This window comes from Arvicanthis niloticus, chromosome 14, assembly GCF_011762505.2.
Source record: "Arvicanthis niloticus isolate mArvNil1 chromosome 14, mArvNil1.pat.X, whole genome shotgun sequence".
Classification (NCBI taxonomy): domain Eukaryota; kingdom Metazoa; phylum Chordata; class Mammalia; order Rodentia; family Muridae; genus Arvicanthis; species Arvicanthis niloticus.
Genome location: NC_047671.1, coordinates 8,980,001 through 8,999,626, shown reverse-complemented (window position 1 = coordinate 8,999,626; position 19,626 = coordinate 8,980,001). Strand labels below are relative to the sequence as shown.

At 39.9% G+C, this 19,626-nt stretch overlaps 1 protein-coding gene across 7 annotated transcripts in view; it reads right to left on the bottom strand.

Annotated features, from left to right (window-relative positions):
• The window catches only part of Atp9b (ATPase phospholipid transporting 9B (putative)), a 192,133-nt gene that overhangs the window by 67,095 nt on the left and 105,412 nt on the right, over window positions 1-19,626 (bottom strand). For all 7 annotated transcript variants that reach the window (XM_034517990.2, XM_034517991.2, XM_076912372.1 and 4 more), the window contains one exon: window positions 12,425-12,585. In XM_034517990.2, the coding sequence (XP_034373881.1) occupies window positions 12,425-12,585 (161 nt within the window). The remainder of the gene's footprint in view (window positions 1-12,424; window positions 12,586-19,626) is intronic.

The window sequence follows — 19,626 nt, the reverse complement described above, 5'->3', positions numbered from 1 at the left end:
GGTAGATCCTCAGGACATGGTGGGAGGAGACAACAAACTTCCAAAAGTATGACTTCCATACTCAGATCATGGCATGCATGACCTGAACAAATAAATGCATTTTTAAAATGTTTTAGAAGTACTAAAATCAACTCAAAAGTCTAATAAGGTACTAACTGTACTTGCAAACATAAGAGAGATACCAATTACTCAAATCAACAAAAAATGCAAATAGCAAGAGTTCAATGCATAGAGCATAAGGAAGCAAAGGCATGTGCTTATGTGCTACTTTATGTCTAGTCATCATTCTAGTTCACCCGGAATGTATTTCAACATCCCCAGTGGATCCTTGAAGCCAAAGACTGGACCCAATTATAGGTATGTTATGTTTCTTCTGATCTGTAATATTTAGTGAAATTAATTTATAAACTAGTCATAGTATTTAACAAGAATCATATAGTTTTTAAAATATAAAATAGTATATTATATAGTATATATAAGTATATACTATATTATATGGTATAGTACATATTGTATATAAATAATTACATGATACGTAAAATATATAACAATTATATATAAAATATAAAATTAACAGATGTTCTCTTTTTCAGACCACAGTTGATCATGGTAAGTAGATCTGTAGAGTGAAGCTATGTGTAAATGGGGCTGAGGAGCAACTTTACTTCAGGAAGAAAGAAAATGAAAGGTAGGCAGGTTGAGTTCTGCTCTGCATATAACAGTAGGTGTGCACCCAACAGTACAAACTCTTAGCTCCCTGACTAGAGCTCCTGAGACTTCATCCTCCGTGTTAGGAGCTTTCACAAAGCGGGCTGACTCTGTTTTGTTTCTTCTTTTTGTAACTTCTTCTTTTGTTTTTTTAAAGTTTTTTCTTTTTTGTTTTTTTTTTATTGAATATTATATTTACATTTCAGATGTTATCCCCTTACCCCATTTCCTGACCGCCCAGGAACTCCCTATCCCATCCCCCCTCCTGATTCTATGAGAATGTGCCTGCCCCAACTCCTACCCTCAAATTCCCCCACACCGGGCATCCAGCCTTCATGGGACCAAGAATCTCCTCTCCCACCTATGCCTGACAAGGCCATCCTCCCCTACATTTACAGCTGGAGTCATGGGTCCTCCCTATGTGCTCCCAGGCTGGTGGTTTAGACCCTGGGAGTTCTGGTTGGTTAGTATTGTTGCTCTCCTCATGGGGGCGCTAACCCTTTCAGCTCCTTCAGTCTTCTTTTTAACTCATCCATTGGGAACCCCTTGATCAGTTCAATGGTTAGCTGTGAGCATCCGCCTCTGTATATGTCAGACTCTGGCAGACCTCTAAGGAGACAGCTGTATCAGGCTCCTTTAAGCATGCACTTCCTGACATCCACATCAGTGTCTACCTTTGGTGACTGCACATGGGATGGATACCCAGGTGGAACGGTCTCCAGACGGCCCCTCCTTCAGTTTGTGTCCCATATTTGCTCCCTTGAGTATTTTTGTTACTCCTTCTAAGTAGGACCGAGGCATCCACACTTGGTCTTCCTTCTTCATGAGCTTCATGTGGTCTGTGAGTTGCATCTTGGGTATTGCAAGCTTCTGGGCTAAAATCCAATTATCAGTGAGTGAATACCATGTGTGTTCTTTTTGTGATTGAGTTACCTCACTCAGGATGATATTTTCTAGTTTCATCCATTTACCTAAGAATTTCCGAATTCATTGTTTTTAATAGCTGAGTAATACTCCATTGTGTAAATGTACCACAGTTTTTGTATGCAATCCTCTGTTGAAGGACATCTGGGTTCTTTCCAGCTTCTGGTTATTATAAGGCTGCTATGAACATAGTGGGACATATATCCTTGTTAAATGTTGGAGCATCTTCTGGGTATATGCCCAGGAGTGGTATAGCTGGATCCTCAGGTAATGCTATGTCCAATTTTCTGAGGAACTGCCAGACTGATTTCCAGAGTGGTTGCACCAACTTGCAATCCCACAAACTGTGGAGAAGTGTTCCTCTTTCTCACATCCTCGCCAGTATCTGCTATCACCTGAGTTTTTGATCTTAGCCATTCTGACTGGTGTGAGGTGGAATCTCAGGGTTGTTTTGATTTGCATTTCCCTGATGACTAAGGATGCTGAACATTTCTTTAGGTGCTTCTCAGCCATTCAAGTTTCTTCAGTTGAGAATTCTTTGTTTAGCTCTGTACCCCATTTTTAAATAGGGTTATTTAGTTGTGTGGAGTCTAATTTCTTGAAGTCTTTGTATATATTGGATATTAGCCCTCTATCAGATGTGGGATTGGTAAAGATCTTTTCCCAATATGTTGGGAATTCAAAGCCCAAACCTAAACATAGTAAAAGCAATATACAGCAAATCAGTAGCCAACATCAAACTAAATGGAGAGAAACTTGAAGCAATCCCACTAAAATCAGGAACTAGACAAGGCTGCCCACTCTCACCTTACCTATTCAATATAGTACTGGAAGTCCTACCCAAAGCAATTAGACAACAAAAAGATGTCAAAGGGATACAAATAGGAAAGGAAGACGTCAAAATATCACTATTTGCAGATGATATGATACTTAAGTGACCCCAAAACTTCCACTAGAGAACTCCTAAACCGGATAAACAACTTCAGCCAAGTGGCTGGTTATAAAATCAACTCAAACAAATCAGTAGCCTTTCTCTACCTGAAAGATAAACAGGCTGAGAAAGAAATTAGGGAAATGACAACCTTTACAATAGTCACAAATAATATAAAATACCTTGATGTGAATCTAACCAAGCAAGTGAAAGATCTGTATGACAGATCAAGTCTCTGAAGAAAGAAATCGAAGAAAATCTGAGTGACCCTAAGTGTGTGGGTTCATTTCTGGGTCTTCAATTCTATTCCATTGATCTTCCTGCCTGTCTCTGTACCAATACCATGCAGTTTTTATCACTATTGCTCTGTAGTATAGCTTGAGGTCAGGGATGGTGATTTCTCCAGAAGTTCTTTAGTTTGCTATGTACATGACACAGATGATACCAAGCCTCTGGGGGAAAGGTTTATTTTCTTATTTTACAAAGGATGCTGAGACAATTTAAATGAATTTGAGAATTTCTCCCTTTAATTCTGTGAAGAATTGAGTTGGAATTTTAATGGCAATTGCATTGAATCTGTAGATTGCTTTCGGCAAGATGACCATTTTTACTATAGTAATCTTGCTGATCCATGAGCATGGGAGATTTTTCTGTCTTCTCAGATATTCTTTCAATTTTGCAATTATATAAACTACTCATACATTGTATATATAACTTTTGGGTTTATATAGTTTAATCATTTATAGATAACCATTATATCATCATACCAGAAGCAAAGATATATGAAATGGAACTTGAAAAAACCGTATAATAGGATTTAAAAATATAAAGTATTTATAAATTGCTTCTCTATAGAGAAAGTCTAAAGGAAATCTAATGTTAAGAGGTACAGCAGATCCATGACGAGAAAAGCTAGACCTCAGCACTAGGAGGAGGAAAGGCCTAGATACAGACTGTCAGCTCTGAGGGTGTATTCCTCCTAGCTACAGACTGTCAGCTCTGAGGGTGTATTCCTCCTAGATACAGACTGTCAGCTCTGAGGGTGTATTCCTCCTAGATACAGACTGTCGGCTCTGAGGGTGTATTCTTCCTAGATACAGACTGTCGGCTCTGAGGGTGTATTCCTCCTAGATACAGACTGTCGGCTCTGAGGGTGTATTCCTCCTAGATACAGACTGTCGGCTCTGAGGGTGTATTCCTCCTAGATACAGACTGTCGGCTCTGAGGGTGTATTCCTCCTAGCTACAGACTGTCGGCTCTGAGGGTGTATTCCTCCTAGATACAGCCTGTCGGCTCTGAGGGTGTATTCCTCCTAGATACAGCCTGTCGGCTCTGAGGGTGTATTCCTCCTAGATACAGCCTGTCGGCTCTGAGGGTGTATTCCTCCTAGCTACAGACTGTCGGCTCTGAGGGTGTATTCCTCCTAGATACAGCCTGTCGGCTCTGAGGGTGTATTCCTCCTAGATACAGCCTGTCGGCTCTGAGGGTGTATTCCTCCTAGATACAGCCTGGCGGCTCTGAGGGTGTATTCCTCCTAGATACAGCCTGTCGGCTCTGAGGGTGTATTCCTCCTAGATACAGCCTGTCGGCTCTGAGGGTGTATTCCTCCTAGATACAGCCTGTCGGCTCTGAGGGTGTATTCCTCCTAGATACAGCCTGTCGGCTCTGAGGGTGTATTCCTCCTAGATACAGCCTGTCGGCTCTGAGGGTGTATTCCTCCTAGATACAGACTGTCGGCTCTGAGGGTGTATTCCTCCTAGATACAGCCTGTCGGCTCTGAGGGTGTATTCCTCCTAGATACAGCCTGTCGGCTCTGAGGGTGTATTCCTCCTAGATACAGCCTGTCGGCTCTGAGGGTGTATTCCTCCTAGATACAGCCTGTCGGCTCTGAGGGTGTATTCCTCCTAGATACAGCCTGTCGGCTCTGAGGGTGTATTCCTCCTAGATACAGCCTGTCGGCTCTGAGGGTGTATTCCTCCTAGATACAGACTGTCGGCTCTGAGGGTGTATTCGTCCTAGCTACAGACTTCCGGGTCTGAGGTTGTACACGTTAGTTTGCTATTGGGTCAGAGGCAGAAAGACCAATGTGCCTACTACAGGCAATAAACATGTGTACATGATACAGATGATACCAAGCCTCTGGGGAAAAGGTTTATTTTCTTATTTTACAAAGGATGCTGAGACTATTTAAAACTCTGGATCTGTAAACTCTATCATATACTACTTAAAAAAAAATCAGTTGTCTAGCATAGGCAAGGCCTTGGGTTCAACCTCTGTCTTTCTGCCTAACCCAACAGCCTACCCCAACCTCCTTGAGCTGGAGTCTATCTGTGCTAGAATATATACTCCACATGCTCGAAAGCCCGAGTTCAAGTCCCACCACCACAAGAGAATGAAATCACTTTCAGTGATCAAATTCAGTGCTCACAATCAGCAGGTACTGAGAAGAGAACAGGGTTCTTCTAGGTGCACAATCTGACAATATCCTACAAGGATTCATGGATATTTAACAAGATAAATTAAGAAACTATTTTCCTTGGTTAAAAAAAAAAAAGTCAAGCTATAGAGAAAGATGTCAGCAAAACAGGAAGGAAAAACATAACAAACTGTCCACCACAACAAAGGACATTGAAAGTTCACCAAAAAGAAGTTCTAAATCACTGGTCTCAATTTGTGGGTCATAACCTCTTATGGGAGGGGAGTTCAAATGATCCTTTCATAGGGATAGCCTAAGACCATAGGAAATTACAATTCATAACCATAGCAAAATTTTAGTTAGGAAGCAACAACAAAAATAACTTTATGGTTCAGAGTCACCATAGTCATACTATTTTAGTTTATTTAGTTTAATAGTTTCTCATAGAAACTATTAAAGGTTTACAGCATTAGGAAGGCTGAGAACCACTGGTCTATAATGATAATGGTATGTTAACTTGATACCACCTCAGACAAATATTACCAATAGTAGCAAACACAGCAAAGCCACAGACAAGTACAGAGCCGAGCAATTTCATTGCTAGACTTTGATACCAGATGCTCACATGCTTATTGATCAATGTGTAGAGTAACAATGGAACACCCCAAAGTTTTTCAATGGAATATTGGACACATGTTCAGTGGTACAGTCACAAATAAGGATGGCAAGGATGGCAAGGTATAAGGAACAATGAATCTGTGAAGCCATGTTAAACATAAGATGCAACATTGTAGAGGGGTAATCTCCAATATGATTTCAACTGTACAAAGCAATAAAACAAGAAAACTTTCACATTATGTTTACATAAGCAAATATACACTCAATGTTCTTGAGAAAAACAAGAAGTTAACCATGCAAAAAACATTCAGTCATATAGTGTGTGCTATATAGCATTCTACTGGATAAACATAGAATTATTATAAATTAAAAAGAAAACTGAAATACTCCATTTACAGTAAAAGCAAGAGTTAATGTGTAAAAGGTTGCTCAAACATATAACACTTATGGTTTACAATAATGATGGTATTACCATCATTTTATAAGCAAGTATTTTAAGCTACCACAAAAACTAAAATAGTGTATGCTGGTACATACATACACGAGATAAACATTCTTTGTGGATATGTGTACATGTACAGGTCACAGAGATGAGAAGAGCTAACACATACCTACTGAAACAAGTCTGAGGACACTTCAAAACCCAGATATGAGTGGGTGTATCAGAGTCTACTACTGTATCAGAGCTACTCAGTGTCTAAGGGGTGAGAACTCACCCCTTCTTGAGTAGAAGAGTTGTTGGATAAGAAAAGAAACCAAACAACCCTAAAACCATTCAGAACTGACAATAACTTGCAGAAATTGCTAAGAAATTTCCTTTGGGGAAAAGTTCATTGCTAACCCTAGTACAACTTTGTACCAATACCACCTGGCACCTTTGATGGTCCACCCTTCAGTGTGTGCAGGTGTTGCTGTCTAGTCTTCCATCTACAGGTTCTAGGAATTTCTCTGATGAGCCTCCCACACGCTCTGATGGTAACATAGGCAACAGGAAAGAGAAACTATGTCTCCACAGCCCACAGACATCCCTTGCAGCTCAGTGCTCTAGGAAAGGCACTGCCTGAAAAAGAGGTTCTGAACTGTGCCTCAGCAGGGGTATAATCATCTCTGTTTAACAGCATTTCTGCCTTTCTTGTTCATGTATGCCTTGTGCAGAAGCAAAAGTCTCTCTGATTTGGGGGTTATCTATTAAAACACAAGCACTCTAAAGCATCTCAAGAAAACAGACAATGAACAGCAAACACATGACCCTGGATAAGCTGATGTGCTAACAATTCCACTGGGACCTTACTGTTAGAAGACATGCACAGGGGCATATGTTCATTTTAGAATTACAATAAAAGCTACATCATGTAATATTTCTCTTCGGATGACAAAAAATATTGTAATTAAATTATGTTCTCAAAAAACTCCACAAAACAAACAAAAAAGACAATGTAAATTTTATCAAGTAGCTTAAAAACTATTTCATTGTACTGAGTAATTTTAATAAAATACTTAACTTTTGTAAACCTGAAATGATTTCTGATTCTTAGGACACTAGAGGAAAAATTACTTCCTAGATTTGCATATTTTGCAAAATAACATATACTTAAAAATCCAAAAGCACATTTAAACACTAAAATGAGTTGTCCTTATTTTATGGAAACTTGGCAACAGGAAAACAAATTTGTTTCCATTAAAGACACTCCTCAGTTCTCTACATAAGCCTCCTGTGCTTCTCATACTTGGCAGCTCTCATTCCTTCTGCTAAGCTGGTACAACTTAGGTCTAGGTGTTTTATGTTAAAGTGAGCATGCTCATGGTAAGCTAAAGCGAAGGAAGGCTGGAAAACTGTCTATTCAGGCTCAGCACACCTAGATGAACATGCTAAACAAACTCACTGAAAAACCAGAGCATATGAGATTGTAGGCAGGCTGGTATTACCATCATTTTATTAGCAAGTATTTTAAATAACCATAGAGACTAAAACAGTAGTGTATGCTGATACATGCATATATATATATATATATGTGTGTGTGTGTGTGTGTGTGAAGATATATACACAAAGATAAGCATAAGTGCACACCCATATTTATACTTTTATCTAAACACATGAAAAGGTAGGAGTGTGTGTGTGTCTGTATTTGTACACACACGTGTGCACACAAGTGTGTGTGTGCTTGTAGGAGAAGGGACAACACTGAATGTCTTCCTCTGTTACTCTTCATTGTATTTTCTGAGACTACATTTCTCACTGAACTTGGAACTTGAGAGGTGGCAAGACTGACTGAGCAGCAAGCCTGAGGAGTCACTCTTCCTTATTGTCCATCACTGGGGTTACAGGTGTGTAGTGCCTAACTCACTTCCTTAACCCACTAAGGCATATTCCCAGTTCTAAACACATGAAAGGTGTTTTAAAATAGTTTCATATAGTTATATATATATACTGATATTGTATTTATTTTTTATTAGATATTGTCCATTTTTCACTAAATCCAAGTAACTATTCAAATATAAAAACAACAGAAATCACTTTTAGTTCCAATAATCCTCCTGGGGCATAATTTTGTTAGGATAACTTTATTAAATGAGTAAAAAAAAAGTGGGGCAAGTAACTTTATGTTGTTATTTTCCTAAAGTCAGAGACAAGGGAGATAGTTTATAAATTCCAGTCCAGATCTCACAGAAGTGCTTCAGATCTAAGGAGAAAGGCTCCTTCAGCCTTTCTCCCACTATGGAACAGAAGCAGTCTTCAACATCATAAAATCACAGAACATTCCAGACAGGCTTTAAAAAAATCAACTCAAAGGAAGAACACAAGAAAGAAAATCTTAATAATTTCTGCAAGAAGATGGGAAAATGCCACCTTCAGTGGGCAACAACAGGCTTCATGCATAAGCAAGCATGAAGAAATGCCGTGGGTAATGCCGAGCAGGCAGGCAGGATCTTCCAAGACTCTCCCTTCCTCTGCCACAACTCTTATCTCCCTCTTTGTCTGCTTTGGTGACTATCATCACCCTGGCCACAGCTGGATGGTCAACAAGTGTCCTGCTTTGCTTTCTGATAAACACCATGGCCAACAGCAACTTGGCTTTAGTTTATCTGGCTTGAGTGTCCACACCACAATCCACCAGCCAGAGCAGTCAGGGCAGGAACTCAAGTGGAACCTGCAGGTAGGTGCTGTAGCCCTGCCCATGGAGAAGCACTGCTGACTGGCTCACCTAGCTTGTTTAATCCTTCAGTCCAGAGACACCTGCTTAGGGTGGCACCACTCACAACTGTTTGAGCCCTCACACATTAATTAATCATTAATCAGGAAAAATGCCCCAGACCTGCCTATAGGCCAATCTGATGAGGACATTTTCTCAATTAGAGTCTTCCTTTCCCAGGTGACCCTAGTCTGTGTCAGGTGACATCAAACTGACCAACAGTCGGCTAATATAAAGGGGGAAGACATGAAGGTGACAGGCTACCAATTCGTTGGTGCATTTCTAGTGTCCAAATGAGCCTGATGCACTGATTGTAGCCTACATCACCAGCTGAGTTGCTTCTCAATTGTTTCAATTATAAACCAAACAAAAAAAGAAAGGACATAAATAATAATAATAAAAAAAAGCCACATCTTATTTCAAACATAATCCCTAAGGGTGTCTGTAAATGGCATTGGCATTGTTCAAAGCCTATCTTTCTGTCTGTCCTGGATAAGCAGGATATCCTTCTGTCTGTCCTGGATAAGTGGGAGACAGCTTAAAGGATAAGCGGGATAAGCTTATAAGGTGTTGACCATCCAGCTGTGGCCAGGGTGATGATGGGCAGCAAAGCAGACAAAGAGGAAGATACCTGTTGTGGCAGAGGAATGGAGGGCCTAGGAGGACCCTGCCTGCCTGCTCGGCACTGCCCACCCCTATCAAAACCTTGCACTAGCAGAATGGTGTGGAGAAGGTCAAGCCACAGAGGCTGCATGCAAGTCTCAAGGATGAGTAAGTACAGCAGACAGATGTGTAGAGCAGAAGCCCTAAGTACAAGTAAATTCCACTGTGTGTGTGACCACTGTGTGTGTGTGTGACCACTGTGTGTGACCACTGTGTGTGTGACCACTTTGTGTGTGACCACTGTGTGTGTGACCACTGTGTGTGTGTGACCACTGTGTGTGTGTGACCACTGTGTGTGTGTGACCACTGTGTGTGTGACCACTGTGTGTGTGTGACCACTGTGTGTGTGTGAGACCACTGTGTGTGTGACCACTGTGTGTGTGACCATTGTGTGTGTGACCACTATGTGTGTGTGTTGGGGGAGGCATATAATCATGAGACAGGGCTGCTAGAGTCCAAATATTTTAAGGTCCTTGAATCATTTTAAAGAAAAGCAAAGAAATAGGTTTTTTATTATGTGCAGGGTAACCTTTCTACAGGAATAATGGGACAGAATACAAAGAAATACAAGGATAGAAAGGACTTTAAAACATTCAAAGGGCACAAAAAATATAGAAGTAGAACAAATAAAGTAAAAATAAATGCTGACGAGTCATTTAACTGTAATAATTGTAAAGATCATAAAGGACTGACAAACACAACTCTCAGCCACACACTATTTCTAAGACCTTCCCATTCATACAAAACAGCAATTCTAAGCCGGTAAGCATTTAATAACATAGCTTTAAAACACACAAATGCACATGGGAAATGAATAAACCATAATTACAATGAGAGATATTTTGCTTATAAAGTAAGGGAGAGTTCCTTTAAAAGAAAACATATAGATGATTTTAAAAACACACAATATTCATTTAGTGACATTTATACAAAAACTCACTCCACAGAATACAAGAATTTCTAAGCATATTTATCTAAGAACATTCATGACTGACTACATCATGCAAAAATAAAGTGAAATGAGGATCTGGAGGTAAGTTCCAGAAGAAGCCCTAAAATATTTTGTCATTAAACTCAGATAAAAATGAATAGATAGCCTAATATAACTTGAGAGATTATATTTCATAGTATCTACCAACAAGTATAGAAGTTGGTATTGTTTTTCCAATAGGAACGAGCCTGCAATTCTATTCCCAGGCACTAAGAAGCCCTAGCATCTGCCTGGGTCCTGTGCCTCTGGTCCAGGAGTAGCTAACTGGACAGTGATGTGCGACTAGCCTAAGCTAGAGTTCCTAAGCAGGGGACACATTTTTCGTTTTACACTAAACAAGTAGGTTTCCTCCTTGGCTGATGTCCAGTGAGAGTGGGTACTGTACAGGAAGATCAGTGTATACATAGGAACGGCAGGGAAGCAATGGGAGAAGGACACTATGCAGAAGGCAGTGGATGGTGATAAGACAGAGGCTAGTATCATTGCAAGCCATGCATCCACAGGCTGAAAGTGTACCAACAAATAGCTCCTCACGAATCTGCATATCTGAGTAAACTCTGTCATAACTGTTGAATAAAACAGAACTGTGACTTCACAGTTACACTATTTGAGGACATACATCTGTCCTTGAGCTCATTTATGGTATTCAATACAAGCATACATGATATCTATGATGTGTTGTTTCTACATATGTAACTTTCCAAAGCAGTATGTCCAGAAGCCCTTCCTGCCCACTATGTCACCTGGCTCTGGCACTGGACACAACTGGATTTAAGCAGTCTATACCCTCACAAAGTCTGGTGGTGGAAAGCAGTGGCCAACAGAAGATAGGCATCAGCACAGAGCCACACAGAATGGCATCCCCAACAGGCAGCAAGTGCCTTGGGATGGCTCGAAGGACCTTCCTCAGGCCTGAGGATGTACTTAGTGATGTCTGAATAACAAAGAACTAACTGTAGGTACAGTAGACAACACCTCTAGGTGTGAAGAGCTTAAGTGGAAACAGTCTTGGGTTATTCCCGGAGACTTGAGAGAAGGCAAGGCCAGCCTATACACACATGAGGCAAGGCTTCCCAAAGACTAACTTGGGGAGCTGGTTGGCTTTGAGGCTGTGTCAAAAGGTGAGGAATATCCACTTGAGAAGTGTGGGAGTAACAGCAATGGCAGCCACATACAAGTGCCTTGTTGTCTGGTTCCCTGCCACTTTAACTGACATTACAAATGAAAGTTAGTCTAGATTCAGGCTTCATTCATGAGTCACAAGGTTTATTCATAGGAAAAATCTCAGTCTTTTATATATGTAAGCATAATACACACAAATATGCTAAGATATCTTTCTAAAGATAACATTTTTGAGGCTATTTGAGCCTTTAAATAGGTACTGAATATTAACTACTTATACACCAATCTCTAGTTACACTGCTTATCATTTTGAAAAATAGTTCCTTCTGAAGACTGCCTTGGTCAGCATCTTTTCTAATCTGAACGATCTATCAGATCCTCCTTAAACAGTGGGGACCTTCCTTTTGGTTTGTTTCCTGAGACAGGGTGCTATGTAACCAGGCATTAGCATCCTGGCTATGGCTAAGGATTACAGGTGAACATTACTAGGTCTGGCTTTTAAAAATAGATAATTTCAAATGTCAACATAGGCCCTAGAGCACTGGAAATAAAACAGTAACCAGCAATTTGCAAACTTTTTCTTCTTAATTCATATTTATGTTTAAACAAGAGGAATTTTTCCAGCTGTTAAGACAACACTGTTAAAAGCAGGAAAAGTCGTACTTTTGTTTAAGTTACCCTAGCAAAACTAATCATGTTCTAAATTCCACTTAAAGATAACTAGCTCTATTTATCTGGGTTCTCAGCCCTTTCCTCTACAGTTTTGACTGGGCAACCTCTTTCACATTATGATAAAACAATTTCAGCAAAATCATACATTATGAAATAAGACAGCTGTGTTCTTCTAATTTTAAACGTACCTTATGGGAATGATGTAGGAAAAGAGAAGGAGGAACCGAAAAAGATTACGGTACCATGGGCCTGCAAATCCCTGTAAGGTTACCATAACAACAGAAAGAACAACCAAAGCCAGAAATAGCGCCTTCGTCAGCTGATTGAGCTCAAGGTCCAATAAACCAACCTAAAAAAAATAATAATAAAAGTCTTACATTAATACATGCTCAGGCTGGACCCACCCCTAGTGTCCTGATCAGAATACATGAAAATGGCAACTTGAGAAAATATAAGATTTTAATAGTCTTTATAATAATTCAACACAAAACTATTAATTTTCTCTTCCCACACCTCTCACAGATTTAGGTAGGATTTCTGAAAATGTGCAGTAACTTGTCCAGAGCTCTCGGGGAGACCAGAGTAAACCAGCAGCCAGCACAGCTTCATCTGCTCTGTGCTGGTTGGGAAGTGCCAACAGCACAAGACCAAGAATGACAAAAGCAGAACAGCATCACAACTATTCTGTGAGCAAAACATTCATCTTCGCTGGCATGCCAGGTAAGAGATCATCCCTGCTGTCACTCTCAAGTGTCCCTTGGACACCTCCACTCAGATCCAGAGTCCTCCACTTGCAGGACAGTGTGTATCAGTCATTCTGCAAGTTTCTGCAAAAACTTACAAAGAAAGAGATCAAGCATGGGGGTCAGTTTAGAATTGGAACTTGCTTAATTTATGCAAATCCCACACTTCTGATTCCTCTAGTGTAACAGACTACACTGACATTCATCCTGTGGACTGATTACTAGCTGAGCACATAAATATAAGGGAAATTACACCAAAGGAAGCAATCATTTCTCCTTGATTTTAGAATAGCCTTTGCCTTAAGAAGTAAGGAGAAGCCGATCTGGCTCTTCTGAAAGTGTAACTTCAATGTTGAGCTCTGGCAATTTCTGTGGATGGCTTTTCCCACTTCACCCATAAAGAACAAAGTGCAGTTCCGTGTGTGGGCGGGGAGGGTGCTGCTTGAGGTTAAGCCAGAGAAGCTGTGCCGGGGAGGGAGAAGAGAAGGCACATGTGTGCAGCGAGGCTACTGATGACGCCTGCCCACTTGGATGGACTCTACCTCCCAAGGGTGGAACCCAGGGCTGGCCCTCAGGTTCATACTAACAGTAAGGACCCAGCAGCAGCTTCTTGACAGGGCTCTGGGAAGGAAGCCACACTGTGTCTGTACACAGTGTCATATGGCACAACTCTCTAAGTCTAGCAGGGAAGAAGGAGGTAATGTTGTGTATAGTCTCACACGACTCTAAGTCTAGAAGGCATACTGTTTTCACTGTTAGACATTCACCTTGGACCCAGTTACTCTTCAGATAAACTGTGTGACTTTGGGGACTAGCCTCAAAATTTTAAACTCTCTCTCTCTCTCTCTCTCTCTCTCTCTTTTTTTTTTTTTAAATCAGGATCTTGCTATGTAGCCCTGCTTGACCTGGTACTCCCTATATAGACAGGCTGGCCCCTAACTGACATTGATCCTCCTGCCTCTACCTCCAAAATATTAAAAACCAGGAATGAGCCACTACATCTGGCCCAGCACCAAACTGTTACCCATTGAGTAACGGTTGGAGGAGCTAGGTTATTGGGCATACACACAATACTGGATGAGGGCATGGCCCCAGCCACTGGGGTACCTGACTCAGGTGGTGTGAACAGCAGAGCAAATGCTATCAGGTTAAGCGTCTCCCTGCCACCTTGAATCTGGCACAGTTTTTTAAAAAAAGAAAGGAAAGCAGGGCAGAGGGGTTGAGACAGGAGGAGAAGGAAGGAGAGGGAAAGAAAAAGGGAGAAAATCAGAGAAAGAATATAACCAATGAAATCTTAATTAAAAAAGAAAACAAAACAAAATTCAAGTGCTTAAATGTAAATAATTGAGAATTAGCTGAACTACTCTGGGTTTTTTTTCATAGTGCCTCAGAAAATTAGCTTTTTTCATACCTCATAATTTAGCTTAAATCTAGTTTTGATTAATATTTGCTACAAACTCTTATGAGATCATGAGAAGCCATTGCTAGAAAGAAAAAAATGGCAAGTTTCTCAGAAAGTTCATTACATTCATTGTAAAGAAAACTAATTAAACAAGTAATTATGTGCCTCCTACACCTTGTGTGCTAGACTCTAAGGTTATAAAAATGAGTTAATTATGAGAATTCATTTTTTACTTGCAAGAAAAGAATCTACTAAGAAAAACAAAATGCTAGTACTATATGTCTTCTGAAAAGAGAAATATCCAAATATAGTGTTCTTCTCTGTCCAGGTTTATGTCTGAAATATGTTGGTAAATACATTATCTTTGAAAGCACTGAAGAAACCAGAAGCACTGACCAGTCTCCAGGAGAACAATTGGAGTCTGCACCCACACCAGTGCCCAGGCTGCAGAGGGCAGTGAGCAGACGCCCTCCTAGGCTCTTCTCTGCCCTTGTGTGGCGCACAGCCTAGCACATCTGCAGCACACTCTCACTCAGGGCCTCCCAACCCTGCCATGACTATGCAAGAGTCCTAAACAAGCAACCTCAAACACTAACTACACGTCTGATTCACACAGAGCATCACCTCCCTTCCATGGTGACAAATGGGACCCGGCATGCTGCAAGCACACAGCAGCTCACGTCAACCGTCTGTGGAGACTGAAGGCTCTCAGGCTTAAGCTCCCCCTCAGCACATGGGCTCTAGTTCTCAGCGGCAGATGGACTAGTGATGGACTGCCTCAGAGCCTAGTAAATTATGGGAGACTACCCCAACCCAGCTGAGCCCTTCCCATCCTAAGGTCTTGCACCAGAACAGTAGAGTGACTACTTCCCTGGAGAGTGAGCACTGTGAAAGGACCAGGATTCAAGAATCCTGACAATTCCCCCGGTCTTGCTTTCCTCCTGAGAATGAGGCAGCTCAGACCTCAGTGGCTGATTTATCAGCTCCATTTAAAAAGCAGCACAAGGAGGACAAATACCATGCGATTTCCGCTACTTCACTACTACGTAGTTTATGCTTGAATTATTGAGAAAAATAGGGTTTTGGATTAAAATGAAGAAAAATTAAGCCAGAGAAGTAGAGCATGTTTCAAAGCCCAGATCTTTCTGCTGTGACAAAGGCGGTCTAAGTTTCAGGCCTCACTGAGGATCAGATGAAGTCATTATTCATTCAGTCAGGGAAAAAAGACTCAATTACCTCAACCTAAAGATGCTATCAATGAATGCAAAGTGCATATTTTACTCTATTCATCCAAATCCCATTAAAAAGTGAAAGGAATGATTTAATCTGGCCTTCCAGAGTTGGCCTTTTTTTGTAATAAAATAAAGAATTACTGTCTTGCAAAATGCATAACCACTGTCTCACACTTCCCCCTGCATAAGAGCAGTGAAGACCAAAGGTTGCACAAAACCTCTGAGAAACATATGCCACATAGAGGTTAGAGACACTGAAAGTAGTGCATGCACAGGATATGCACATAATTCAAGACATTAAGACCATTCTAATTGACCAAGACAGATGGAGTTGACTGCCAACCAGTGGATATCAATTTGGAAACCAAGCGAATGCTCCCTTCTCCTACTCCCTTCCAGGGAGAGGAGGGTCCTGAGGACAGGCTCAGTAGGCAGGTGAGATCCACTCTCCACCAGTGATCGGGCAGACAGTTAGCCTGTGCATTCTTTCAGGACGCCTTTCCTGACTTTCCTTGACTGGAATGGCAACCCTGACTTTGGTTAATTCTAAGAAAGGGCAGCAATAAGTTTTTAATACTAGTTTGTTTAAAAAAAAAAAAATGAAACATTTCAACCAATAATTTTTCTATACTCACTTTTGCTGCAAAACTTTTAAAAGTATTTCATCTAAAAGTGTCACCTTCAGTTGTGTTGTGTCTCTCAGTATTACTAAAGAATTTCCTAAACATTTGAACAATCCAGAACTTTCCGCTATAATTGTAAAAACTTTTAAATCTTAAGATATATTATTAATCGCTTGAAGTAATTATGATTGTATGAGAAAAGGTAAATTAAATACTCTAGGAAGTAATCTCCGACATTTACTACTAAGTTCTTATATTAGTAAAGCAAATTTTCTTCTACTTGTCATAATATTTGTTTTATTTGAAACAACTGTGATAACAAAATTAAATACGCTACTGGAAATTTTAATCTCCACGGGAAAATTTGTGCATAATGCCTAAGACAACCACAATGGCTCTGCAAAGGGGCTGTTCTAGGATAATGAACACAATAATTGCCTGTATAATCTAAAATGCTACTAATGGCAACGATCACAAATCCATTTAGCTCCTCTTTAATTTATGTACCAAGTTTTAAATAGCTAATGGTGCTCAGTAAAATAATGGTTTATACCAACAATAAGGGTAAATACGGTGTTCTCCTGCTTAATCAAGAGAGGATCAGTCAGTTTGGTTTTTTTTTTTTTTAATGAACACATGGACGAATGAGAATCAGCCCTTATCTCTATAGAACAGTACCACTCTCATCCATCTCAAAGGTAAAAGTACCTGCACAGACTAAGTTCCTAAGAAATCAATGTGCACACCAAATATAGCAACAACAACGTTACAAAGCCTTACACTCTGTGCATGTTTTAAAAGTACATGAACCACAGCTTTGAAGTACAAGGACCTGCTGCTGACATCACCTATAGATTCAAAAATGGAACTATCCCAGTACTTTTACCAGTGCTCTAAGATTTATTTGTACTCATTCCTTACATGCAAGTATTTCAGAATCACAAAATTTCAGAGTCAATGTACAACCCTGAAGAAAACTATATTTTAAATAAATTGCCCTATGTTTTCTTTGTGGATACAGTGTTACTTGAAAGAGAGAAAAGCCCCTGATAAAATGCCTAATTCATTTGAGACTCCATGAACATGAGTATATTTTTAGACAAGATACATGAGAAGGAAACAGTAACTGTTAATATCTTCTTACCAGCTATTTGTGAACCAACTATTGTCTCTTCGTTTGGATTAGGCACAACACTGATGACCCTAACTATGACCCTAACTGGATTCCTATACAAGGATTATTTCACTTCAATATCTTTGAAAGAAATCAGTCTGTACTATCACATTTAATCCAATGTTTTTTAAAAAGTAATTTTAAGATTTGTATTTATATTTAAACAAATGAAAATTGTATATTACATCTAATCCCTAAATCTTACATCAATAACTTCCTTTCATGGAGCTTAAATTATTAGCAGAATTTTTCGAAGTTATCACTCCAAACAATGATAAAATGAGGTAGCTTTTTGCCACCTCACGTTTATTTATTCATTTTAGGATATGAACTATTAAGTCTTAACTGTTTGCAGCCATGTAGCTGGCCACACACTGACGATATATCTGACCATTATTGTTGCCGCCCCAGTGATCTGCGAAATAAGAAGAGCTTCTTTGGGCCATTATTGTCTATTGGCTCAATAATCTGTGCTTTAAAAGCTCTCTAAGTATGTATCAGTGTAACAATGGCTAATATAGTATATTTACCTTAAAATATAAACTCTGTATTTCTGTAAGACATTCAGGTCTTCAATGAAACAATAATTCATAACACACGTTCCTATCTACATATAAATTCTGACTATTTTTCCCTTAGAATTTAGGGTTCTTGCTTGGCTTACTAAATTTATTACACAATATGTTTTTTCCTTGGTTATTTACATTTTTAAAAAGAAAATGGTGGGTGCCTTGAGGAGACCGATTAGTTGGTAAAGTGCCTACAGTATGGCCATGAGTACCTGAATTCAATCTCTGGCATGCAAGTAAAAGCTGCCTGTGTCAGCACACTTCTGTAACTTCCCTGCTGAGAAGGGAGAGGCAGGAGAAACTTTGGGACTTGTTAGCCAGCAGAACAGTAGAATCACTGTGTTCTGGCTTGAAGAGAACTTGCCTCAAAATACAAAGGTGGAGAAGTGAATGAGAAACAACATTCAACATCAACTTTGGCCTCAACATGTATACCCACTGAATAAACACGCATGCGCAAGTATACACATACACACACACACACACACACACACACACACACACACACACACACACAGTTATCACATTTGTTTCTAGATATCAACAAAAATATACCAGTACAATTATCATGTACCAGACAAAAGAGGGAAGCTGAACACTCAAGGAGCTAATCAGGAGACAAAAGCTTTCAAGTGGATCTCAGACAAGGTAGGACCCATTTCTTTCTTAATGTAGAACCACGCACACTGTGACATGGCTTCCTCACAGTGAGCAAACAACCTGCTGGTATCTGCAGGTACACTCACTGCTGGCTTGAAGAACTTATCTTCTGAAAATGTGTTGTTTACACAGTGGCTCCAGCCTTTACTATGTCATACTCCACTCACCAAGACATTCTTCATAATTTGCAGCGATACCAGAAAACAGCACAGCAGCCAAGCACATGTGTTCATGCATGCATCAAATCTCAGGTCTGCTTTAAAAAGCTTGTATTGATTCTGTATGTTCAAGAGGGATCACCCTGTCCTGCTGATTGCTGGCTAGCAGCCCTTTTCGACATTAAAACCTTTATTGAAATATAATCAAAATGTTAAAAGCCAGCAAATATAATGCAATGGTTTTAACATGTTGATGTGCTAACATTTTTATTTTAAATAATTATAGATTGTTTCAAAATTGTCAATTGTGAAACATCAAAATTGTGTTTAAAACCAAAATAAATGAGGGAAATAGGTAAAAGATCTATGTGGACTTTTCATTTTTACTTCATATATACAAAGGACACTGCAATCTAGCACTGGGTATAAAGAGAAGGCCATCACTTCCTAGCGTACTTTACTTAGGATCATATTATCCCACAGTGATGTTCTTTCTAAGGGTGGTGATAAGAGGAGACTAAATCCTATGGTTAGTTCTCACTCTCATCCAAGGTCTACATTTTGAATATACTCAGCCCATGATCCTGTTGATATTTTATTCATTACCTCTTCACACCCATGTTTTAAGACTAGGGAGACACAAAAAATGAGTATGTGGCATGGCAAGGCTTTGCCAGCAGAGGGTGCTCCAGGTTGGCACAGAGTCTTCCTAGAGTCTGCTCTCAGTAAAGTAAGGCTTCATCTCCAAATCAAAAGCTCAAGTTCATTAACCACATGGGTTGCTTATTTTTTGACCAGTTGACCTAAATATCTTCTTATCATGCAGAAT